Source organism: Marmota monax, unplaced genomic scaffold (assembly GCF_021218885.2).
Source record: "Marmota monax isolate L192 unplaced genomic scaffold, Marmota_monax_Labrador192_F-V1.1 WCK01_AAM20220418_F8-fsc00019, whole genome shotgun sequence".
In the NCBI taxonomy this organism is placed as follows: Eukaryota; Metazoa; Chordata; class Mammalia; order Rodentia; family Sciuridae; genus Marmota; species Marmota monax.
The window spans coordinates 7,206,368-7,231,121 of record NW_026695242.1 but is presented as its reverse complement, the minus strand read 5'-3'; the positions used below and the strand labels follow the sequence as shown (position 1 = coordinate 7,231,121).

At 58.7% G+C, this 24,754-nt stretch overlaps 1 protein-coding gene across 6 annotated transcripts in view; it reads left to right on the top strand.

Annotated features, from left to right (window-relative positions):
- Cdh23 (cadherin related 23) overlaps window positions 1-24,754 on the top strand; it is a 383,514-nt gene that overhangs the window by 254,451 nt on the left and 104,309 nt on the right. For all 6 annotated transcript variants that reach the window (XR_009226399.1, XM_058577902.1, XM_058577897.1 and 3 more), the window contains exons 14-21: window positions 7,770-7,834; window positions 9,534-9,771; window positions 11,476-11,581; window positions 13,409-13,536; window positions 17,612-17,684; window positions 19,571-19,687; window positions 23,209-23,321; window positions 24,498-24,605. Coding sequence is in view for 5 of the 6 variants with exons in the window: in XM_058577902.1 (XP_058433885.1) it covers window positions 7,770-7,834; window positions 9,534-9,771; window positions 11,476-11,581; window positions 13,409-13,536; window positions 17,612-17,684; window positions 19,571-19,687; window positions 23,209-23,321; window positions 24,498-24,605 (948 nt within the window). In the remaining variant the exon portion in view is untranslated. The remainder of the gene's footprint in view (window positions 1-7,769; window positions 7,835-9,533; window positions 9,772-11,475; window positions 11,582-13,408; window positions 13,537-17,611; window positions 17,685-19,570; window positions 19,688-23,208; window positions 23,322-24,497; window positions 24,606-24,754) is intronic.

Sequence of the window (24,754 nt, the reverse complement as noted above, 5' to 3'; positions counted from 1 at the left end):
GAAGCACCTACCTGTGGCCACAGTGAAACAAACCTGTTCGTTCCTACGTGCCGTGTGGGTTGGGTACAGATGTAGCTGTAGATGACAGAGCCGTAGGTGCCTGTCCGGCCCTGTACTAGGCTTAGAGCAAGTCAGTCAGCAAGAGCCTACCCTGCCCTCGGGGACCCAGCCCACAGGGAGTTCTGAGTGGGCAGCTGAGGGTCGGGGGGATGGGAGGGGGTGGGCCAGGCAGGAAGGGGGAATCTTGATCCAGGTGAGGGTCCATGTGGTCCCTTCGGGTCTGAGTCAAGGCTGGGGTACAGGGCCCAGCTGTGTGTACAGGAGGGGTGGTCCCCGAGGGCAGGCTCCTCCCCAGCCAGCCTGAAGCCCTGCACTGGCCTGGCAGAGCTGGGGGCTGGGGGTGGGGGACCTCATGGCCAGGCACAGAGGCAGTTTCTCGCCTTTTTATTCTGCTTCCTGCATTTGGAAGGAAGAGCTCGGCGGCTCCTCTTTACTGGATACACATATTTCTTTTTTTTTATTTCTTTTTTTTTTATTTTTTTTATTTTTTAGTTCTCGCCGGACAAACATCTTTGGTTTTTTTTTTTTTTTTTTTTAATTTTTTATTGTTGGCTGTTCAAAACATTACATAGTTCTTGATATATCATATTTCACAATTTGATTCAAGTGGGTTATGAGCTCCCATAGGAAAGGCAGCAGAATACAACAGACACTAGTATGGCAATATGTAAATCAATGGATGTGTAACTGATGTGATTCTGGATACACATATTTCATGCAGCCATTAGATGGTGGCACCAAAGGACCTGCAAATCTTCCCTGGTAGGCATCAGAGGGCTGAGTGGGCAGCGAGAGGCCCCCGGGGACAGACATTCCCACCTGGGGGGAGAGGACAGGGCTTGGGGGTAGAAACAGCACTTGCTGTGCTCTGTGACAGACCCATCGTGTCCCCCAGGGGGTTACCACGGAATCACCCTGGGCCTCAACTGCACCAGGCCCCAGGCTCCAGGGTAAAGGGGACTGGATAAAGGGTCCTCCCGCCCTGATAGTCCCAGTGCAAGTCTGCCCGGCACCAGATTTCAAGGGCTGTCCCCAGGCAGGGTCCATGTGGGATCTCCCTGGGACAGGACTGCATTCCCCCTCCCCCTTCCCCTCCCCCTCCATGTTCCCCTCCTCCCCTTCCTTTGGAATCTCTCTGCCTGTCCCTTTTTTCTCTGCTCCCTCCACCTTCTAACTAGGCTTTGCTCATTCATCCTTCAGTTGGGGGCGTCTCTCCGGGGCGGGGCATGGTCTGTGCCAGCAGGGAGCCTGGCCACGCACCTGCCCTCACAGCTCCCCTTCACCTGGCCTTTGGGGAAGAGGCTGAGGCCAGGATGCCCCACAGTGACCAGGGCTCCTCACCATCGGGTCCTCTGTCCCCCGCCCTTGCAGACCCCCGTGTTTCCCAGAGACAAGACTTAGATGAACGCACAGTGATACAGGGACAGGGCTTTTGTTCTGAGGAGGCAGCAGGTGGGGACACCCTCCCAGGCTGACTGGACAGGAAGCGAGAGGGCCAAGTTCCACTGTGTTCCTAGGGTGCGTGGGACCTGGCCTAGTGACGTCCTCACACACAGGTGGAGCCTCAGGGGGCCTGGCTGTCCTTCACCAGGTGTCCTCAGGCACCACTGTCACCTCAGGTCCCCTCCTTGGGAGTCATCTTTACTCTGTTGAACAGCAGAGGTCGCTGTCGGGGATTTGGTGTCACCCCTACAACTCGGAAGGCCAGGGAGCACCTGGAAGCCAAGCCCAGTGGCTGGGGGTCTTTGTTCTAGTTGTCATCCAAATGTTTTCTTTCAGTTGGAAGTTGGGGTTAAGGGTCAGCTTGCAAAACACCCTGGACCGTCCTTGTGTGAGTTGGAGGGCGTTCCTGACAGGCAGCTGAGAAAAGCAACAGCTGGCAAAAGTTGACACACAGTCCAGAGAAACAGTCACCGTGGCCCACCCAGGACCACGTAGGGAAGAGGGAAGGCCGAGGTGGAAGAGAGGGCCACAGTGGCAGTCTCCTAGAAAGATGGGTCCCGCAAGGCGGGCTTTGTGCCCTAGAACTGGATCCATGTTCAGACAAAGCCTCCAGGCCTGTGACACGCGCCAGCAGAGCGGGAGGGACACCGGCTCCATCCCGTGGTGCTGGTTACAGTTCCTTTGAAGGGAAGCCTGAGGTCTCCCGCAGGTTCCCTGGTGGCTCTGCAGGGCCCGGCCACCAGGAGGTTACCAGGGCTCCTCCTGAGCTATCCAGATGTCTGGTGGCAGCAGAGGAGCTCGGAGGGTCCCCAGGCTCCTCGCTGTTCCAGATCATTTCCATACAGGAGCTTGGGTGGGGAGTGGGGCGTTTCCTGAGGGGTCCTCTGGGGTGGTCAGGGCAACCCTGTCGCCGTCCTCCCATGGAGCAGTGTGCACCCTGCATGGCCCTGCCCCTCTGGGCTCCTGGCCAGGTCTCTGGTGGTCTGCAAGCCTGGGGGAGCCAAACAGCATCTTTTTCTCTGATCTGCTGCCCCCCGCCTTGCCCCATGCCCTGTCTCCACCGCTGACTGCTACACACCTGAAAGGCCCTGCCAAGGTCGCCCAGGGAGCCTGAGGTCCACCTCCAGCTTTTGCAGTTTCCTCTGACTATTGGGGTCTGCCTGGGCCACAAAACACGGCCATTAAGCCCCCCGCCCGCCCCTTCCCGCACTTATGAGAATCTGACCATCTATTCCCAGACAGCGGCTGCTCCTTTTTCCTGAGTTATCTCTTAACCTTGTCATCATTTACTGGCGTCATTAGACATCTTTTCATCCCATCTGCCACACATGTCACTAGGTGAGCCATCCCAGTCAAATCTGTTCCATCTCAGGATGCCGCTGCCAAGGAGCCTGGCTTCCCTGGGCTGGCGAGCACCCCTTGCCGTTCCATCCATCACTTCTGCTTTCTTAAGGACACGTTCCTTTTCGTCAGGGGAGCAGCACATCTCTCCACGTTCAGATAAAAGTGAGGCTAGGCTCCCTCTAAGAAATTCATCTCAGAAATTCATCAGGATCTTCTGAAAAATGGTCAAATCTTAGCCAAGCACACACACACAAGTAATCCCAGAGGCTCAGGAGGCTGAGGCAGGAGGACTGAAAGTTCAAGGCCAACCTCAGCAACTTAGCAAGACCCTGGTCTCAATAATAATAATAAGAAGAAGAAGAAGAAGGAGGAGGAGGAGGAGGGGGAGGAGGGGGAGGAGGAGGAGGAGAAGAAGAAGAAAGGCTGGGGGTGTGGCTCATTGGTTAAGCGCCCTTAGGTTCAACCCCTGGTACCAAAAGAAAGTTTTAGAGGCAACAACCGTCTGCAACTGCAGTCTCCATGCTGTTGGTTCAATACCTTTAATAACACACGTGTGGCGGGTTTTCCTGTTGGTGCAAAGCCATGGATGTCTGAGCCTGGACAGTGATGTCCCCGTTTCTCTTCTCTCTTGCAGAAAAGATGAACCGAGTGTTGTAGTTAAGTGATCTATTAACTGATCCTCGTTCTTGGTCCCCTAGTTTGCCCATGGGTCAGGCAACATTACGTAAAAATATCAACCTTTCTCTTCTCAGCCCAGTCAACTTAAATATCGTCCAGTTAATGAGTGGGCGTCCTGGAGGGGAAGCTTTTGGAACGGATACCCAGATCATCGGGATCTGAAGGAGGACGCAGAGCTCGGGGTGCACAAACCCCCGATAGATCAAAAGCCCACTAAACAGGACTAAGAACTCTTTTCAAAAAAGAACAGAGAACGAGACCTAAAGATCAGGGATGGTCACCTTGGCCCTAGGGACAAAATCAAGCTGTCCGCCTGCTCCAGGTGACCACAGGTTCCCAGAGGCTGCGTTGTAAATCTCAGGGTAAAGACAAGGACAGTCAAAGTCCAAGGGCTCCAGGGAGAGGAAGGACCAGGACCTCTGTGCTCAGCGGCAGTGGCCCTGGCAGAGGGGACAGCAGCCTGGCCCTGGGATGGCCGAGCATCGGAGACTGCAGAGATGCCCAAGGAGGCGTGGGTGCTACTGCTAACCATGCCAGTTGCCATGACTGCAGAGGGAACGGAAGTCACCTGCTGTCCCCCTCACACAAGGAGGCTCAGACTCCTGACTGGGGCTCAGGGAGGACAACACCGTGAGGGACGCGGGGATCACCTGTGGCTCAAGTGCCCCTCAGAGGCGCGTAGGAGCCAGGCCTTGCCTCCACCAAAATGAAAGTTAAAAAGAGAGACCAAACCCCAAGCCACCCTGAACCCAGAAGAACAGAGCTAGCTGCCAGAAAGGGAAACCCACAGACAAGGTCCCTGCATAGCACTGTCCCTGTGAGAGGACCTCACACCAGATCCAAGCCTGTGGGTTCTGAGGACTCCAAACCCATCGCTCTGGCAGACGCCAACAGCCTCCACAGCCAGGGCTCACCTGTGGGGACCCCTCAAAGGGGGTCCCACTGGGTCACCAGAGATACATTGTTGTCCCATAGAGCTTCTCACGTTTCCCAAAAAGAAGACAGAAACACAGTCGTGCAGGAACAAGGCTTTGGGTCTCACGGGAGGCAGCATGTGGGGACATGTGGGGACAGTCCCAAGCTGACTCAACAGGAAGCAGACACCTTAGGGTGTCATTTTTACTCTGCTGGTTTCTTCGGTATCTAACACCTGCGTGTGTTGCCCTGCACCTCGGAAAGCTCCTGCCAGTCAGTCCTACAGAAGGCAGGGACAACCTGGGGAGCCAGCCGGCCAGGGGGCTCTTTGCTCCCTGGGCCAGCAGTTAGCTTAGTGACTTGGTGGTCGCTCACTTCCTGGCCTGTCTGCTGGTCCCCCACCCTGTTAGACTTAGGTGACGTCTCCTCTTTGCAGACCAGGAGCAGCTGCCCCCATGTGTCACGGACGAGCCTGATTTGTCAGGGAGACTGGGAGCTGGGCAGGTCCCTGGAGGGGAGAAGGGAGGTGGGTTTCATGGGGAGCTTGGGTCTCCCCTCCCCTGGAATAACCAGCTCCCCGCCTGCTGAGGACACGTCCTGTTGGTTGAGAGGCAGCAACTCATAGAGCCCGGGTGAGCCCTTCTCCCTGTGCCTCAGTTTTGCCATCTGTAAATTGGTGCTCATACCGCTACCTGTGAGAAGGAAAAAAAAATGAGACGTATAAGGTGTTCCATAGACGGCAACATAGCTGTCATTGCCGAGTGACCCAGGGCAGCGGGAGGCCCCTCGGGGAGCCAGCATGTGGGGACAGTCCCAAGCTGACTCAACAGGAAGCAAGACACCTTGGGGTGGCCTCCACTGCCTGTGGTCCGCCTTCTCGTGCGTTCAGTGAGGGTCCTGAGGACCTGCAGTGAACTCTGAGCCTGACCAGGCGGTGCGGGGACAAAGGTCTATCTTCACACAGTCTACAGGAGCAAAATCCATGGGGACAATGCGTGGAAACGGGGTTCAAGAGGCAGTTCTGTGGACGCAGGCAGCCCAGAGGCCCCAGAGAGGGCCCCTTTGTGAAGAGTGGCGTTCTCCACATCACCCGGATCTGAACCCTTATAAACATTTCTTCCCCATTTTGTTCATTTGGAATATAAATATATTATTCAGGGATCTGCCTTCCTGAACTGAATATATGAAACACAAATGAGCTTTTTCATAAAAATTCAGGTTTATTATAAAGAACATAGAATTTAATAGATTTCCTGGAATCGAGAGGCTTTTAAAAAGAGCCTCAGAAAATATTTAGTAGAAAGGTATTAAAGTATATTTTTAGCCACAAAACCTCTATCCACGCGTGATCTACCGATGTTCGTGGCCCCAAGGTCACGCCAGGCCTTTCCCTCCAGGCCTCTGGTGGCAGGTAGCACTTTGTCAGGCTCCAGGGCAGCGGCCTGGGAAGGGAGCAGGGGTCACCTCTAGAACTGTGCCCCACTCGGAGTGTATGATCCAACGAATGAGCGAGTGGATGGTGTCCTTTAGCCCGCCGGGTGGATTCCAGCCATGCCGGGGAGACAGACAGCCATAGTCCGAGCCACAAAGGCCACCCGGCATCACCACAGAACCCCTGTCTTCTGAGGAAAGGGGAGAGGGGGGTCTCCCTGGTGGCCTGAAGGAGGAGCCCAGGCAGAGAGAGGAGGCTCACTTTGCTCCCGACCTGCTACTGCAGGCCTCCCCGGTCTGGCCTCAGTTCTGCGACCTGGGAGATGGGTGGAATGTCAGACCTCAGCACATGGGTGGTGGTCCCGGTAAACAGGATGTTCTTTGAAAACATAAAAGGTCAGAGAGTAGAACAGGCTGCCAATGTGACCGTCACAGCCACTGTTGTCAGTATTAGGCTGGGCTCGCTCCCTCTGGTCCCTTAGACTGCAAGTCACTGAGACTCCACTTGGTCTAGTCTGGGTAAAGAAGTCTTTTTATTTAATTTTTTTTTATTTGTTCTTTTTAGACAGAGAGTGATTTTGGCATATCATACATACGTGGAGTCTAACTTCCCATCCTCGTGGTGGAACATGATGTGGAATCTCCCTGGTGGTGTACTCATATGTGAACACAGGAGAGTTATATCTGATTCAGTCTACTGTCTTTCCCATTCCCATCCCCTCCCTTCCCACCATTCCCACTGAACATCTATCCTCTCTCCCCATTGTGAGTCAGCATCCACATTCAGAGAGGACCTTTGGCCTTTGGGTTTTGGGGATTGGCTTATTTCATTTAGCATGATAGTCTCCAGCTCCATCCAGTTACCAGCAAATGTCATAATTTCATTCTTCTTTGTGGCTGAGTAATATTCCGTTGTGTATATGTACCACAGTTTCTTTATCCATTCGTCTGTTGAAGGGCACCTAGGCTGGTTCCACAGTTTGGCTATTGTGAATTGAGCTGCTGTGAACATTGATGTGGCTCCGTCCCTGTGGGATGCTGATTTTAAGTCCTTTGGGTATATGCTGAGGGGTGGGATAAGTAGAGGTTTTGATGGACTCACAGACCAAGCTGCGGGCGGGAAGGGACAGCAGACTCTGGACGCTAAAACCGCCAGGATTCAGGCTTCCCGTGGCCAGCTCTCCCATGGGTGCCGCTTCACCCTCCCCAAACATCATGGCACCCAGCTTCACTCCGGAGAAAAGTGTTCGTCCCCAGCAACAATGAGAAGGATCCGGATGGAGGATTCTGCCGGACCCACAGTGGTCAAGAGCCACCCCCAGGCCATCCCTGTGGCCGGGTGGGGTGGCAGCTGGAACTGAGTCCCTGTGTTCCATGGGGGAGGAGCCAGAGAGGATGGCAGAGGTGGGCGGGGCCTGCGTGGGGAGAGTAGGCTGCCAGCAGGCGAAAGCCGCCCTGTGTGGTGGGTCACTCCTGGGGTCAAAGGGCAGGACAGGAACCCTCCTAGGCCCCCCTGGGCAGCACACACGCAGGGCCCCACCAGGCACTGAATGACGCCCACCTTTGTTTGGGACGTTGGCCAACCTACAGGTTGTGCCTGGGGACAGGTCTAGGGTCTCCCACGCCCCACCCCCAGCAACTGCAGGGGATCTGCCTGCCCAGCCTGGCCCGAGAGGGGGACTCACACAGATTTCGGGGGGAGCGGCCCCCTGGAACTGTGCTCTCCGGTACACAGTTCAGCAGCCATTGGTGGCTGGTGACCACCTGAGCGAACAGCATGGCTCTAGAAGTCTGCGGGCCAGGAGTGGGGTGGGAGAAAGGGGTTCCCGAGGCCCTTTCCTGGCATGGCCAGGAGACCCAGGTGGGCCTGAAAGTCACCACTTCCTGTCCCCCTGCAGGCAACCGACAATGACGTGGGCACCTTCGGGGAGGTCAGCTACTTCTTCAGTGATGACCCTGACAGGTGAGACCCGCCCCCACTTCCTCTGCAGTGGCCCCCACCACTCACAGGGTCCAGCAGACTTTCCAGTGCCCAAGGGTTTTGCTAGGTCCAGCAGCTGGAGCACTGGACTGGGAGTCAGAACCCAGGGACATTGTTGCTGGTTCGTCCCTGAGTGCCCAGCACAGTACAGTTAGTCAAGTTTCCTAAACTATCTGGGACATAGTTTCTCAAATGATAGCCTTTAGCAGGGTGTGGTGGCACACATCTATAATCCCAGTGACTTGGGAGGCTGAGGCAGGAGGATCGCAAATTTGAGGCCAGCCTCTGCTATATAGTGAGACCCTGACTCAAAAAAAAAAAAAAAAGGCTGGAGTGTAGTCCAGTGGTAGATCACCTCTGGTTCCATCCCCAGTACCAAAAAAAAAAAAAAAAAAGTTCGGTTTTCGGAATGGAGGAGACTGTGTGTGAGGGCTTTGAAGCACGAATGATCGCACCCCGTGGCCACCACTAGCAGCAGCAGCCCTAGGAGCTCCGACTCCAGGCACTGCGCCTATGCATCACCTGTGTCACCCTCACAACTAAATGCTGGAGGCACTTGGTGCTTGGCCACTATTATCACTTCCACTTCACAAATGCAGCTCAGAGAGGTTCTCACCTTCCCAAAGTCACACAGCAGACAGGCACCAGGCCAGGCCTCTCTGCACACGATCTTCACCGCTAGGACACACAGCGTCCATCTGCAGCCCTTGGGTGGGTTCCTAGCCTCACTGCCTGACCGGGGCCAGCCTTGCCCATCATGGGGACACAGTACTGGCCTGGTCCCTGGCCACCTCTTCCCCTCACCTGCAGTTGCTCTGAGCCAGGGGAAGCCCCTCCTTGTTGACATGGTCAAAGGCCACGGTGAATTCAGGGGGCAGGTCTGCATCTAAAAACGAGGGATCTGCTGCACTTGAGAGAAGAAGGAAGGAACAAAGGCGGTCAGCTAGGGTGGACTCCCCACTGTCCGAGTGATCAGACAAGAGGGGGGACCCTGGGCAGCGTCCTGGGCCACACTGTGTGGAGGCCTGGTGTGGAGGAGCAACAGCGTGGCCGCGGGCACAGGCCCCGCCGCAGGGTGTCCACGCGGCTTCCTCCCCCATCCTGGATTCCACCGGTTCCCATCTTCTGGGCTGGTGCTTCCTCTGTCCCTGAGCTGGGATCTTCCAGGCCTGGTGACCGGCGGCTGTGGATCAGGACAGCTCACCTGAGCCTCCAGGGGACCCTTAGAGGAGGCAGTGGGAGGGATTGTGCCCTGGGTCTTGCTTCCCCCAGGGGACAAATGCCAGCCCCTCCCCCAGTCCCTCACCACAGGGGCAGCTCCCAAGAGGTGACAACCCTCCCTCCCCATGTGGGACACTTGCTGTCATTTTTGAGCATTTTGGTACAAAACTCCCTGGGGTGACGGTCGCCCGCCTCTGGCTCTCCAGCATCTGACAACTCCTGCGGCCGAGGTTCCTGCCCGCATGTCCCTGATGGAGTCCCCTGACTTCCCCCAACCTCACTGCTGCCCACGCTGCCCTTCCCGGGACCCTGCTCAGTGCCCCTGCCCCCCCCCTCGAGGCAGCCCAGACGCCTTCCTGTCACCCTGTCCAACAGCGCGGGCGGGACCTGGCAAATGCGGGTGGTTGCCCACGAGGCTGCTGCCATCCAGGCGCCTTGGCGCTCCCTCCTCCCCCGCCAGGTTCTCCCTGGACAAGGACACGGGACTCATCATGCTGATCGCCCGGCTGGACTATGAGCTCATCCAGCGCTTCACCTTGACCGTCATCGCCCGGGACGGGGGCGGCGAGGAGACCACAGGCCGGGTCAGGATCAACGTGCTGGACGTCAACGACAACGTGCCCACCTTCCAGAAGGACGCCTACGTCGGGGCCCTGAGGGAGAACGAGCCCTCGGTCACGCAGCTGGTGCGGCTCCGGGTAAGTGCCCTGGGCGCTCCCTGGGCCTGCGCCCGCGCTCCTCAGCCACCTGCCTGTGGAAACCACCGCGAGCCACGCCGACCTCCAGGCACCAAGGTCCGGGGTCTGGTTCTTGGACTGTGTCAGGGCTTCTCTGAGCATCACCTCCTGTCCCTGGTCACCAAGGGGGGCCATGCTCATAGTGTCTGTCACAGCTTGAATTTCTGGCCACCATTTAGCAAAAGGATGCCCCATGTCCCTGGCAAAGACGTGGCCAGGGGAGTGGGCAGCGGGTCCTGTGGAAGGACCTCCTTCGGAGCCTTTCAGCAGCGGGCAGAGCCACAGGCACCACGGGGTGTGGCCCAGTTCACCAAAGGGGAAGCAGGAAGGGAGAGGCCCGGAAGACATGGCCACTCACGGAGAAGCAGGGCCAGACCAGAGGAGGGATACGCTGCAAGTGTCCACCAGTGGGGCCCTGCCATGCTTCAGTGACTTCAGCCAGGTCCACGCTGAATGTCCCACGCTGCTTTCTCACACTGCCTGCCCAAAGTGACAGGACCCTGTTCCTCCATTGGAACCTGTCCCCAAAGCCTCCAAGGGTGAAGACAAGGGAGGGCAGGCCTGGGAGCATGCAAAGAGCAGGAGCCCACCCAGTATGCCAGAGCTTCCCGTCAGACCCCCGCCTGCTCAGAGTGTGGGAGGGTCTCTGGGATCGAGGACAATCAGGAAAGAAGCTGATACATTGCGACACTCCAGAAGATGGTCAAAGGGGAGCAGGATCCGCAGGGCCTTCCTCCCTCTTTGTTCCACGCAGCATGCGTCTGTTAGATATCTGTCTCGTGTCTACACTGTGCCACACTCCGGGTACACCTAGCAGCAATTGAGAAACACAGGGTCCTGCCTACTGGAAGTCGGTGGTCTAAGCCGGGCAGGCAGCAATTAAATAAGAAATGACGGTGGGCATGAGGGCAGTGATGGGACACACAGCACCAGGGCCCTGCTCTTAGTCCATTTATGTTGCCGTAATAAAATGCCCAGAGCTGAGTACTTTATAAAGAAAAGAATTTTGTTGAGCTCCCAGTTTTGAGGGTTGAAAGTATGAGCCTCATTGTGTCAGCGTCTGGTGAAGCCCCCCGGATCATCCCAACAGGATGGAGAGCACCATGGCGGGAGCACTGCAAGGCAGGCAATCCGATGTTCAGACAGGAAATGAGAGATTCAGAAGCCAGACTCACTTTCTTATAGAAACTCGTTCTGGGGGCACTCACCAGGGTCCTCCAGAGTTACAATAATGCATCCTGATGGCCCCCAGTGACCTAACGCCTCCCGCTGGGCCCCTCCCTTCAAGTTTCACCTCCTCTTGGTGCTACTGCAGGGGGAACCAGGCCACCAGCTCCCGAGGCCCTGGGGACAAACCACGCCCAGCCCCCTCCCCAGCAGCCCTCATGGCCTGGATCTCAGAGAAGGCATGGGGTGGGGTGGGGGGCGGCCCCTGGTCCTGGCAGGCACCCCGGGAACCCTGGCCTCCCGCCCTCCTCCCAGGCCGCAGCTGCCCTCTCGGTTTCCCAGGAGGCCTCTATGCTCTGGGTCCAGCTGAAGGTCACAGGCCCCTGGGGTCCTGGGCCAGGACATAACCCACAGGAAGAGGAAGCCCTGGGAGGGGCCAGCCGTCCCCTCTGTCCAGCCCTGGGACTCACAAGGCCCCATGCACCCGCTTCCTTCCAGGCCACAGATGAAGACTCGCCCCCCAACAACCAGGTCACCTACAGCATCGTCAACGCCTCCGCCTTCAGCAGCTACTTTGACATCAGCGTGTACGAGGGCTACGGAGGTAGGTGCCCGGGCCTGGGGGGCGGGCTGGGCTCTCCTCGCCCCGGGAAGGGCGCGCTCTGGGCTCTCCTCTCCCCGGGAAGGGCGCGCTCGGGCTCCCTGATGCCCTGCCCACTGGGGAGCTGCATGTGGCCAGTGGTCACCCTTCTAGAGGGTCCGCCCCACATCAGCCAGAGCCTTCTCTGGTTCCTGGGCTGGAGATCCCGGAATCCATGGGGGCCCCTATTTTGTACCCATAGGGGGAGACTTGTGACCGAGCCTCCCGTCCCTCGGGCCGTCCTGGGCCACCTCACAGCCTTCCCAGGCTGGACATGGCCAAGGACGCGGGCAGCCCCCCTTCTTTACCTGACCCCAGCACAGTTCCCACCCTGGACCCGCCCTGCCTGGACCACAGTGCGTCCTTGTCCCTAGAGCCCTGGTAGCAGGAACAGCAGCAGCAACTTCAAGACCCAAGATCCCAAGAGCGAGCAAGGCCACCTTGCTTTGTAGATGAGGCAGCTGAGGCCGAGAGGCGGGTGTCACTTGCCTGAGGTCACCAGCTTGGCACTCGGGTCCCTGTGTGGTCTGGCTCTTGGTTGCCTCTCCAGCCTGGTAGCTCAGCAGATGCCCCCACCCTGACCAGAATTCAGCCTCTCTGAACCCCTGGACACCCTCTGCCCTCGCGCTGGCCACCTCCGTGTTCCTCCTGCCGGGAAGGCCCTCTCCCTGCCTCTGCCCCACCCCCCGACTCTGGCGGGCTCTGAGTCCCCACGAGAAGCCTCCTCTGCAGGAACGCTCCCAAGTGCTGGGGCTGGGTCAGGCCTTCCCTGGCAGAATGCACCCGTGCCTTGGACGCCCCTGGTCCCCGCTCATGCCTCTCAGTGGTGACAGGGACGTGCGGTCACAGGAAATGCCCAGCCCAGGGCTCTCCCCAACATCTGAAGTCCCTGTTGACAAAGGGAAAGTACCAGGCCTGCACTCACCCTCCCGCCAGAGGAACCCTCAGATCTGACCAGTGAGCCAGCACTCTGTGCCCCATGTCCCAACAGAAAGTGCCATTGGACACTGTGGTCAGGGCTCTGCAGGTGACCTGGCCCACTTCCAAGCCAAGACACGCACCCGCCCCTGCCAAGTTGAGAATCGGTGACTTAGCACGAGAGAGTGACCCCAGGGTTCAGGCTCTGCCGTGGGGGGACACTTGAGAACTGAGGCCTCTCTCGTGACCCCCTGCAAGTCTCTCCTCGTGGTCTCTCCCCGCAAGTGAGACAGGCCAGGGGAGACCAAGGACAACACTGCCATCTGCACCCCACTGCCAAGCCCTTCCTGGCACCCCAGTATTGGGCAATGAATGGTGAATTCTGTGCTTATGGGGTGTGGTGGGGGGCGGACTGGCCACTGGGAGGAGGCTAGAGAGTGTGACCAATGGGGAAAATGCAAAAAGAAAAGTGCCAGGGGAATGAGGGAGACAGACAGGTAGACAGTGGAGCCTGCTGGACTCTGGATTTGGCCAAATCTAGGATCATATCCTGGCTCTGTGTTGTTACTGGCTGTGTGACCCTGGGCAAGTCACTGAACCTCTCTGTCTGGTTTCTTCATCTGTAAAGTGAAGAACAGTTATCACAGTTATCATCACAGTTTTCACCCAGTGAGTTCAGCACGGTGCCTGCTGCACATCAGCAAGTCAGTAAATCAAAGTGATGACCAGGAGGCTCCAGATGCTCAGAGGCCAGAGAGGAAACCCAGCAGAGCTGGCCAGGGTCACACCGGTTGTCCCTTCTCTGCCTGAGGGGAGCCCTGGCTGGCTGGGCATCCAAAGCCTGCCTACAGGGGGCTGCTCCTGCCGTTTCAGTGATCAGCGTGAGCCGCCCCCTGGATTACGAGCAGATACCCAATGGGCTGATATACCTGACAGTCATGGCCAAGGACGCCGGCAGCCCCCCTCTCAACAGCACAGTCCCTGTCACCATCGAGGTGTTTGTGAGTACTCAGGGCTCCGGCCTTGCTCCTCCAGGGTACAGGGTGGCAGGGCTGGGGACCCTGCCCGAGCCCAGAGGTGTGGACCACGTCCTTGCCTATTCCCACAGCTCAGCTGTCCCAAATTCTGTCCCCAGCAAACCGCTGCCTGCAACTAAGCTGCCTGCCAGGGAGCCCCGGGGCCCTGGGGTTCAGGAAGAGCCAGATTGCCCTGCTCTGACTCCTTTGGGGGGCCTCAGGACAGCCTCTGGGGGTGGGTGGAGCTGGGGCCAGGCAAGAGGAAATGAGATGGAGTCACAATCTGTGAAGTTCAAGGGAGTGACCGCCGGGTGGTCATCTCTCTTCTATGTCCCTCTCTTCCCTTTCCACTCCTCTGAAGATCTGAAGGGACCTGAAAGCAAGGCACAGCTTGTCTGACAGGAATGTCAACACGCACCCTGGTGCCGTCCCTGTCTCACATTATCAGCCACTGAATCCGTCTTCACGACGGCTCATTTGTCCCAGGCCGCCCCCCAGCGACCTGGGGAATGCAGAGCGTGGCCAGCAGTGGGGCCCGCGGGCCTGTCCCCGCTGAGACCCCGCACACTGGGGCACACTCAAGACCCCCCCCCAGCCCACCCCCGCCTGCGTCCAGGGCAGTGAGAGCCTTGTGACCCCCCAGGATTGGATCAGGTGGCCATGAGCTGCGGTCTGACAGGAGTTCAGGAAAACCCCAGCCCAGGCAGCTTCCTGCCTCGGCCGCCCCACGCTTGCCTTTAGCCTCATCCTCCCCACCCAGAGCTGCTGCCCCAGGTCCCTGCACCCCAGGGGAAAGGCCAGGCCCAGCCCTGGAGGAGATGGGGCGAGGGAGGCTGGAGGGAGCAGCGAGGGTGAGCGCCAGGGCAGCAGAGCAAGTGCAGAGCAGGCCTGGTCTAGAGTCCTTGTGTGTGACCACCTGGCTTCAAGGAGTGGAGCGGGGAGAGAGGGGTCCACAGGAGCCCAGAACTGGCCTGTCTTGAGCCCACAACCTCCAGCCTTAACATGGACCCAGACGGTGGGTCCCCTGGCAGTGCTGGCCACGGCCTGGTGTTCACCACACCGCAGCCTGACCTCGACTTCCCGGTCGCAGCCGCAGCCCCCACGCCTCCCCTAACCTGACCCCACCCCGCCACCCCCCAGGAGGGCTGTGGTCCTGTCTGTGAGGCAAGAGGCCTGGGTGGAGGCAAAGGGAGGTGGGTGCCTGCGCTGCCACCCCCAGAGATGCCGGGTGGGAGGGGAGCTCGGCCCCAGCATAGGGCTTGGGAGGCACCTGGGTTCGAGTGCTGCTCTTCCAGCTGTGTGGCCTGGAGAGGGCTGCTTACCTCTCTGAACCACAGCTTCCTCATCTGCAAAATGGGGACGAGCCTGGTACCTTCCCCAAGAGGTGCCTTGAGGATTCCAGGGAATCAGGCACCTGGCACCTGGCACCTGCTGTGCTGGTCATTCTCGCAGCTGATGAGACAGCCACAAACACTGCCGCAGCAGCGGGCTCCAGCCTGTCCTCGGGCTCACGGGGCAGAGGGACCTCTGTAGGCTTTGGGAGAGGGCGGGGCAGGACGGTTGAGGGAGACGGTTGAGGTCTGTACTCCAGCCCAGGGCTGCGCAGGCGTCGCCACCCAGTGGCAGCTAGCTGAGCTCCACCAGCACCCGTGCCTCCCATCGCCCAGCCTTTCTCAGCCCCATTTTACAGATGGGGACCCTGAGACTCAGGGAGGGTGGGTCACAGTGCCTCCTGGCCCCTGGTTGGTGGCAGAGCTGGGTGGAACCCCACTCCTGCTGCCTCCAGGCTGATCTTCTTCCCACCACACTCTTTGGCCTGGAGCCTGGGTGGTCCCTCCCCTGGATGTGACTGAGACCTGGGGACCTTCTTGGAGTGCACATGCTCATGTGGCCGGACTGAGCTGAGGCTGAGGTTCTGGGTTTGCAGCAAGGGTGGTTGATTGACGCTTCTGCTCAGGGGACCACATTTGGAGCAGCTAGGCCTTCGGAGACCTGTCCTCAGGAGATTTTTAACCCCAGGGGTTGCCCTGCACCCCAGGACCTTCCCAAGCTGGGACAGGGCAGGGCCTCTTCTCTTTTCCCCTCAGTCTCTCTAGGGGACCAGAGCCAGCAGGAAGAGGAAGGCCAGGGACCGAGCTGATCCACTGCAAATACTAGAGTGGGCGCAGCCGCCCCTGATTCCAGGGACAGAACCTCTGGGGGCCGAGTGGGCGCGAGACTCCGCTTCAAAACGCAGGGGCTTGGGTGGGGCAGCGCAGTCCAGCAGAGGGGGCCCAGTGTCCCCTTCCCTCAGTACTGTCACATGGGTCAGCAGGAGTATACACCTCCTTTCTAAGTCTACCCCAGCCCGCGGCGACCAGGAGGGGCTGGGGAGAAGACAGGTGCCACCTCAGCTGTAAGTGGATCGTCTGGTCCCGAGAGCAGGGCTCTTGAGCAGCATCGTCACTCGTAGCTAAGGACCACACTTGAAAAGGTCACTGCCTTCCGGCTGATTTTGCACGTGGGTGGTTTTTAAGTAGCTGTCACTTGGCTGTGCTGCCTCCTCCCCCCACCAAAAGGGTTTTCTAAGGGAGACCCCTGGCGAGATGGGGGGCTGTCGGCAGCTCCCCGCACAGGCCAGGCCGGGTGGGGAGAGGCGGAGCCCAGGACCAGAGGGACAGGGCCAGGAGCAGGTGAGAGGGGCCAGGTGATTCCTTTCATCCACTGCTTGTTGGTTTTTAATAAAGAAGTCAAACTCGGTTTGTAGATTTCCCATTAGGGGACAATAAGCTTTTGTGGAAGGAGCCGCTGAATTAGAACTAATAGCAAACGCAGCGCCAGGATCCGGGGAAATATCACCGCTAATAAGTTTCTGCCTCGTGCTCCGTGGCTGGCATTCCCCGCCGTCTGGTGCAGCCAGGCAGAAGCTCCAGGGTGTGTGCAGGGGCACTTGTGCCCGCGCCAGGGGGCAGGGAGAGGTCCAGGGGTGCCGCTGGGGTGTGGGACATCAGGGCAGTCCTGGGACAGCCAGTCCCAGGGCTGAGGGACCAGTCAGCGTGAGCCAAGGGACAGGTTTGCAAAGAACTGGAGCGTCCCCTTTCTGGGCACCCACGCCCATAGCGGCTAGGGGTCTCTGAAGCCCTGAGGGGTGGCTGGCCAGGCAGCGTGTCCTCTTTCCTAGTCGCTTGGCCAGAAAGGACTCAGCACAAGGGCTTAGCCCACCCCGCTCCCCTGGGGGAGCCCTCAGCCCCCTGAGCCAGGAGACCCTGGGAGCAGGACCTCCTGAAGGCCGTGGCTTAGAGACCGCCCGGGGCTGTCCCTCGGCCCCCTCTTGGGCTCTGCCCTGCACTCTTAGGTCAAGGGGGGAAGGCTGCAGGGCAGGGGGGCCAGAAGCCCCTGGGGTGAAGAGGACGGTGCGGAGGAACAGCGGGTCAGAGGCAGGGGCTGCATTTGGCTCTGGTCCCCCAAGACGGGGCCTCCCCAACCCATGCCCAGTTCAGCTCCTTAGTCCAGCCCTGCCCTGGCCTGCTGAAGGCCTGACCAGAGGAGGAAGAGCTCCAGGAGGGGGCCAGGCCCCTGGCCGGGGTGGAGCCCTTGTCCATGTGCATGAGGAGGGTCCGGCTGGCCCTGCCTGCAGCCCGCCATGAGGGCAGGATCTCAGAGTCTGGGAAGGACCTGTGGCCAGCCACTGCACACTCCAGTACCCTTGGGGCTATGGCACTCCTTTCTTCCTCCCTTCTAGCAGGGTTTCTAGAACCTTCCATCTTTGTCTTACTGAGCTGGGAGGGAAGGCCCATGGGGATCCCCAGCGTGGGGGCTGATGAGCCCAGGGTGGTGCTGGAGTGAGAGCCAGGGACGCGGGCGAGGCACTGCTGCCTTCATTCCCCGTCTCTGCCCCTCGAGTCCTGCCTTGCTCCTGGAACCCGGGCTTGCCAGAGGGACACCCCCCTGGCCCTGGTTACGGTAGCCGCCAGAGCTCCTCGGAGCCACCAGGCCCAGCCTGCTCCCTTTGGCCCACCTGGAACTGCCGCCCAGCTTGACTGGCTCCCTGGCCCCAGCTACCCGCCTGCTCTCCTTCCAGGATGAGAACGACAACCCGCCGACCTTCAGCAGGCCCGCCTACTTCGTCTCTGTGGTGGAGAACATCATGGCAGGTAGGCCCCGCAGGGAGTGAGGGGCGGGGGCAGCCAGCAGCCTCGGGCACCTCGAGGCCCGCTCCGGGCCTTGCACACGAATGTAGGGAGGTCCGTGGCCACCTCTGTTTCCCAGGCCAGGTGTCCTGTGACAAGTCAGGAAGCCTTTGAGGACGTCTGGTTATCTGCTACCAGCAGCTACTTAGACAGCAGCCACTATGTGCAGACCCTCCCCTGGGCGCTGGGTCCCTGCTCTCTGGCAGCAGGAAGAGGATGGTGACAGATGACAATTAAGCCTTGTAGAGGCAGAGTTCTGAGACTGAGGCGCTGGGAGGCAGTCTAGGAACCAGGACTCCCTTGAAGAATGGCCTTGAGGTGTGTTCCTAGGTGAGCGTGAGGACAGGAGGCTCCGCCCTGGGCCACCCAGGTCCATGCCTGGCTCCGGGGCATGTGCTCTGCCCTGAGACAACCTGGTGGTCTCACCCTGAGGCCAGAGTGTGCTCTGCTATGGGGACATGCTTGTGTCAGGAACTGCCACACCACTGCATGAGTCATAAACAGCCAGCTTGGAGACAGCTGGATCAGGGACACCTGGATAAGCTGGAGTCAGGCACCGTGAGGTGCAGGGCCCACTGGAGTTAGGGGTGGCCTTCCAGGGGTACCACAGGCCTTTTTTGTGGGGTGCAGTGTACCAGGGATTGAACCCAGGGACACTTAACCACCAAGCCACATCCCTAACTTTTATATATATATATATTTCATTAGAGATGGGGTCTTGCTAAATTGCTGAGGCTGGCTTTGACTTGAGATCTTCCTGCCTCAGCCTCCCAGCGAGTTGGGACTATAAGTGTGTACTACCACACCCGGCTCCATGGGCATTTTAAAGAGAACCTCTGGGCACCTCTCTGGTGTCTGACGATTAGCTAGTCAGGTGCCAGGCCATGCCCAGCCCACCCCTCCCTGTGACCGCCACACATCCCCAGGAGGTGCCATCCTCCTGGAGCGCGTGGGGATCTCCCATGGGGTCTTCACTGTGGTACCTAGTTCTCTTCCTAAGCGAGGGCGTGTGGATGACAGGGCACAGTAGAACTTGTGTACCTGTGCCCCTGCTCAGAGCAGGATGGACCAGTCAGATCCGAGGCCCCTGGCCACCCGGAAGGGGCCCCCATCACCTGCCTGACCCCTGACCTTCCAATGCTCAGCACAGACAACCAGCAGAGTGCAGTGAGAGCAAACTGCGGGCCACGGTGCCCGGCGTGCTTCCTGCCCAGGGGTCCTCCCCGCGATCCCACAGGGAGGTCCCGTCTGCAGAGCAGGAGGCTGAGGCTCAGAAAGGCCCAGGCACTTGCCGGGCCCATGGTCTCCAGCTGGGGTTAAGCCGAGCCTCGGTTTGGGCCAGGGCTGCTGTGGGAAGAGCTGATCCCCCACCCAGGAGTGCGTGCAGCTGGGGATGAAGGTGAAGGCCTTAACTGGACATTAACGAGAAAATAAAAACCCTTATAAATTCCCCCGCGAACAAGATAAAACAGGACCAAAATTGGATGCAATAAAGGTAGAATAATTTAATATGGAGCTTCATTTCTTTTTGACTCAAAAGTAAAAGGTGGTCAGTCTGAGTGTTTAACGAGGAGGCAGCTGGCAGGGTGAGGAGGCAGCACTGAGCCTCTGGGGTTGGGAGAGAGGACAGGCCACCTCCCCCAGGGTCCCCGGCTGCCCCCTCTGACGGAGCCTCATCCCACACAGCACAGGGTCTGGGCCAGGAGGGCAAGTAGTTGGGCCTGGTCACCCCTGGAATCCCCCAGGGGGCAGGCTCCCTACCTCCCTGAGGCCTCTGCCAATCCTAGTCCCCAGGGACTGGGACTGGGGGCCCAGGTGAGCAATGCCCCACCTCCTTTGTCTCCTGGAAGGAGCCACCGTGCTGTTCCTGAATGCCACCGACCTGGACCGCTCCCGCGAGTATGGCCAAGAGTCCATCATCTACTCCTTGGAGGGCTCCTCTCAGTTCCGGATCAACGCCCGCTCGGGTGAGCCCCCGGGCCCTGGGCCCTGCACCCTTGGACTCACAGGCCGGGGGCTCCTCCCTTCTGTTTGGAGCAAGCCCACTCTGAACACCCGGTTTCATCCCTGAAATTTTCACGGGAGTGTGATTCCTGACCTTACCCCAAACCACCTCAGCGTGAATTTTTCCACTCAAGGACGTCTTTAAGGGCGAGGAGTCCTATTATGTTTCAAATACCTGTCGTTTTACACACAGGTGGTCCACACACCTCTTCAGGGACATGTCTACTCATGTCCAAGTGTCCCCCTCCCTCAGCCACTGAGCTGGTCCTTGACCTGCTCCTCACACACACCTGCATGCCGGAGGAGTGCTGGTGGATTAGGTTAGTTATCACAGGAAACAAGCTTAGAGTGGGTCCGCAGAAAGTTCTGGCACACTACTATCATCATGTTCTTTTATCTATTCACCTAGGGCCCCACCCCAGCTCCCTGCTCAGCCCACGCATCTCTGTCCTCCTTCTCTGGTTCTCTTTGAGCCTTCCTCCCACTTTCTCTCCTCCTTGAAGTTGGAAGGAGGTAAAAAGACAGAAGAAAAGAATTAGAGACCCTGGGCTGTTCCTAGACCTGAGGGAATCTGGGGTCTGGTCACCAGGAACCACCTGCTCTGAGCCAAGTGCTGCTCTAGGCCCTGGGGTGGAGGGGAGGAGGACGGGACCCTCGCAGGGCCTGTGAGGCACCCACTTCCAGGTACCCACTTCTGTCTGAGCTCGGGGAACTCCAGACGCCAGCCCTGGGCGGCTCAAGACAATGGAGACACCCAGCCGTCCAACACGGTGTGCAGACAGCCTTCCTCGGGCCGGTTCTCGGGCCAGGTCCCTTCCAGGTTGTGGCTCCAAGGTCACCGCAGAAGGAAGAGCACCTGGGGCATGGTGCCACTCGGAGCTCATAGGCCAGGCCTGGAAGTGACGTGCCTCACTCCTGCCCATTGGCCAGACCAGGCGATGGCCCCGCCCAGGTGTGAGGGAGCCTGGGAATGGCCCGCAGGCCTGGGGGCCCCTTTCCAGGAGATGTCTACCCTGGGGAGCGAACAGGAACTTAGGGGACCCTGGGCGTCCCAGCCATGGGCCATCAGTGGCTCACCAGTTGTCCATGGCTGCCCGTCAGAGTTGGCCTCAGTCTCTCCCCCATCTACTTTCCCTGGGAGCTTCGGAAGCAGATGGCTGGAGCCGATGTCCACAGACGGCAGAGGGACCCCAGGGCCATCATGAGCCTCTCCTTCCACCTCTGAAAGCGCAGAGGCCTCCCTCCCTGCTTTGGGAGCGTCCACCCCAGCTAGCCATTCCCCACCCTCCCCTGTTTCCAGAAAGCTCTGAGCAATGCGGTCATTCCTCGTGATCAGCAGGGGATGCTTCCAGGACCCCGTGGAGACCAAGGCGCTCCCGACCCTGGTGTGAGATGGTCCGGGACCTCTGCGTGCTCTGGTAGATTTAAATCACCTCTAACTTACATCACCAACACCATGTGAATGCTGTAGGAAAGTTGTTCTGTTGTATTACGCAGGCAATCACTAAAAGAAAAAAACGACACCTCATTCCAGATGCAATTATTTTTGCCTAATTTCTGCTTAGTGGAATGTGCAGCGATGGAGACACGGAGGGAGGACACAGAAGCCGTGTCACTAACTAACATCCAAGCGCTGTTCTCAGCTCTCTGACCTGCGTCTTCCCACCCTCCAGCATTAGCCCCATTTTCCAGATGAAGAAACCGAGGCACAGGAGAGGCTCAGAACTTCACTGAGGACTCACAGAGCTGAACTTGGGACTCCAGAGCCCCAGTGTTAAACGCTGGCCATGGGAAGCCACGTTGGAGCCCGCGGTGCCACCCAGATGGAGTGTGGCCCCACCCTAGCCTCTGTGTCAGGGACTCCAGCTCCACGCTGGGCCCTGTAGTGATGACAGGGACATTTTCTGCTGCCTGAACACAGCTCCTCCAGCTACAAAGTTGGAAGCCTTTTCCTCTGAGCTCCTTGGTCAAATTAGCCAGGGCTGCTGCACAAAGGTGGCCTTAATTGGATCTAATTTCCCAGACAGGAGAGGCCATCGATCATGCCGTCAAGTTCATGTTTAAAACTTTTTAGAGATTAATTTCTTCCTCGCCCTGCCAATTAACTGACACCACCCCACTGGGGAGCTTGGCTCAGTGGGCAGACCTTTGCCAGTCTTTGGTCCCTGGCCTGAGTACCTTCCCCGACTTCTCCCCACGCCTCGCTTCCTGCTCGGCCCTCGCTGGTCAGAGAATAGGCCAGGTGGCCCTTGGGACCATCTGACCCAGCTCCCTTGTTTTATGATCAAAGAAACCAAACACAGAGAAGTGAAGCCACTTGCCTCAGGTCACACAGCTCAGGAAAAGGGGGGGCGGGTAGATGGATAGCACATAGTCCCTGCCCTTGGGGAAGTATGACAGTCCACTGGAAAGAAGCCATCGTTTTCTGAGTGTCGGGAGTGTGGCCTATAGTTACTTCATCCTCACAACAGTTCGAGAAGGCACGCTGTTCTCCATTTTACAGATGAGAAAACTGAGGCCCACCCAAGGCCAGGCACCTGGGAAGGGTGAAATCAGAATCCAGTCGGGGTCTCGCTGTCTTCGTAGAGGAGGCTCCCTTCCCGCTGCCCTGGGAGCTGGTCAGCAGCCTGGCCGGGAGGCCGGGACGAGGTCGGCCCCTACCAGGACACACCTGCTGGTCTGTGAACTCGGCGTTCAGTGCCATCGAGTCGTAGCTTGAACTGGGCCTGGGGAGCCTCACACCACTGAAATCAGCCAACGCCCCCCCACCCCCTTTTGGAAACCAGTTGTCACACACATGCCAGCACACCACACCAAAGGTGACATCCATCCTTCGGTTTTGCCAAAGTAACGAAGAAACACCAAAAACAGCTGACAGGAACCGTGGTCTGTTCTAAGTTTTTATTTAACGTCGTCACTTGTTTACACACTAAAACAGTCAAGGTGATATGACTATGCTGTTCCCAGGGTGATTAGGAAATGGCTTTGTGACCATTGTCTCAGTGCGCTGTGGATTCAGCTGAAGGGGACTGGGTCACCAGCAGGCATGCGTGGGACCCTGGGGGTCTTTCCTTCCAGTCGTTGTTTCCTGTGAATGAACAGCGCCCTGTGACAGTAGCTATGTTAATCCCACAGCAGCCCTATATGTTCCCTTTGGACCAGATGAGGAAACTGGGGCAGCAGCTCTAAGTGACAAGTTCCAGGAGATACAACAGTAAGATAAAGTCAAGCCTAGGCCAGATTCTCTCTGACGGAGTTTGAAGCCGAATGGCCTCCTTCTCTGTTCTCCCACCCCTTAGCCTCCAGAATTGGCCTTGACTTCACACCCCAGGGGTGTGATCACCATCCCACGGTCCCGGAGCACACAGACAGACACGCACTGCCACCCTGCAGGCATCTCTCCTGCACCCTGGCCCTGCTCCTTCCCTCGCTCTCTCCCTGGCCCACCCGGACCCTCTGGCTCACCCTCTCCTCTCTCTGGCAGGTGAAATCACCACCACGTCTCTGCTCGACCGAGAGACCAAGTCTGAATACATCCTCATCGTCCGTGCAGTGGATGGCGGCGTGGGCCACAACCAGAAAACGGGCATCGCCACCGTGAGTGCCCACCCCGTCCACGCGCTGCCCGTGCTGACCAGGTCACAACTCCCCAGCTCATTCCCAGGTGTCCCAGGCCTCTGAGCAGCGTGGGGCATGGAGAGTAGGGAGGGGGCAGATGCCACCTCCTCATCAGCCTTGGGCCATCGCAACAACCGAGGGGAAGAAGGGGCGTGCCACCTGGGATGTGGGAGCGCTGGGGTGGGGAGGCACACAGGGCCCCCAGGGCCAGCAGGGGAGGGGACAGAAGGCCTGAGCCCCAGAGGCCCCTCCTGCCTTGGCACCGACAAGCAGTGTTGTGCAGGGAGGGGCCTCTCGGCACAGGCAGCAGGCCCTGGACGGTCCCTGAGCGCTGTCCCCGTGCCCACCCAGCCCTCGTGATGCTGAGAATTGGTGCCTGGGTTTCCTGCCATGAGCCAGTAGGACCAGCAAAGGCACCTTGTCACTTAGGGAGGGACTTTGGGGTCCCGAGTAAGCTCTTGGCTACAGAAAGAACAGGGAAGTGGGGAGCAGAAAGCCCCTCTGTGGGAGAGGAGGAGAGAGGACAGGGGGGCAGTCGCTCCAGCCCTCCCCTCGTGTGCCCCTTCTGCCGTCCTGGGCTGTCCCTGGGGAACCCCCTCCTGACCGCTCTCCATCGTCCTCGCCCATCCTTGCTCAGTCAGAGGGACAGAGGCTGGGACTTGGCAGAAAAACGCACTGTGCCCGGCTCCGTCCAAGGAGGCCCTGCTAATAGGAATCAGAGCCCTATAAATAATTCACCTGGTGGCAGGTGAGCAGGAAAATTGCTTGACTCGTAGCCAGGAATGGGAAACTCAAGGGATTCTGTCAGTCCCCGCCCTGTCAGTCACCTCCAGCCACGATCGGGATGGCAGGGAGAAGTCCTCGGTCACAGCGAACACTTCAGGGCCGTCCCATCCATTCTGTGCCCACATCCTCTCCTCCTGAAGGGACCTGGCTCCGTCCTGTCCTCAAAAGACCCTGACCAAGGCTCCCAAATTTGATGAAACTGGTATGATTAACTCCAAGATGGCCATCAGCAGGCTGGGGCTGGGGCTCAGTGGTAGAGCACTTGCCAAGCAGGTGAGGCCCTGCGCCCGTCCCCGTGCTGTCCCCATCTGTCCTGCTCTTGGCCATCTCAGCGAAGCGTGTCCCACAGCGCCCCCTGTGGCTCCACAGGTGAACGTCACCCTCCTGGACATCAATGACAACCACCCCACCTGGAAGGACGCCCCCTACTACATCAACCTGGTGGAGATGACCCCTCCCGACTCGGACGTGACCACGGTAGGTGGGTCGGAATAGGGTCCACCAGGCCGCCCTTCCTAGGGGTGGGTGCGTTCCGACCTCCATCCCTGGGGCTACCTGCATGGGGCTGATGGAGCCAACTCCATCTGAGCCAACTCTCAGAGCAGACTTCTAGAAGCTTCCTTGCA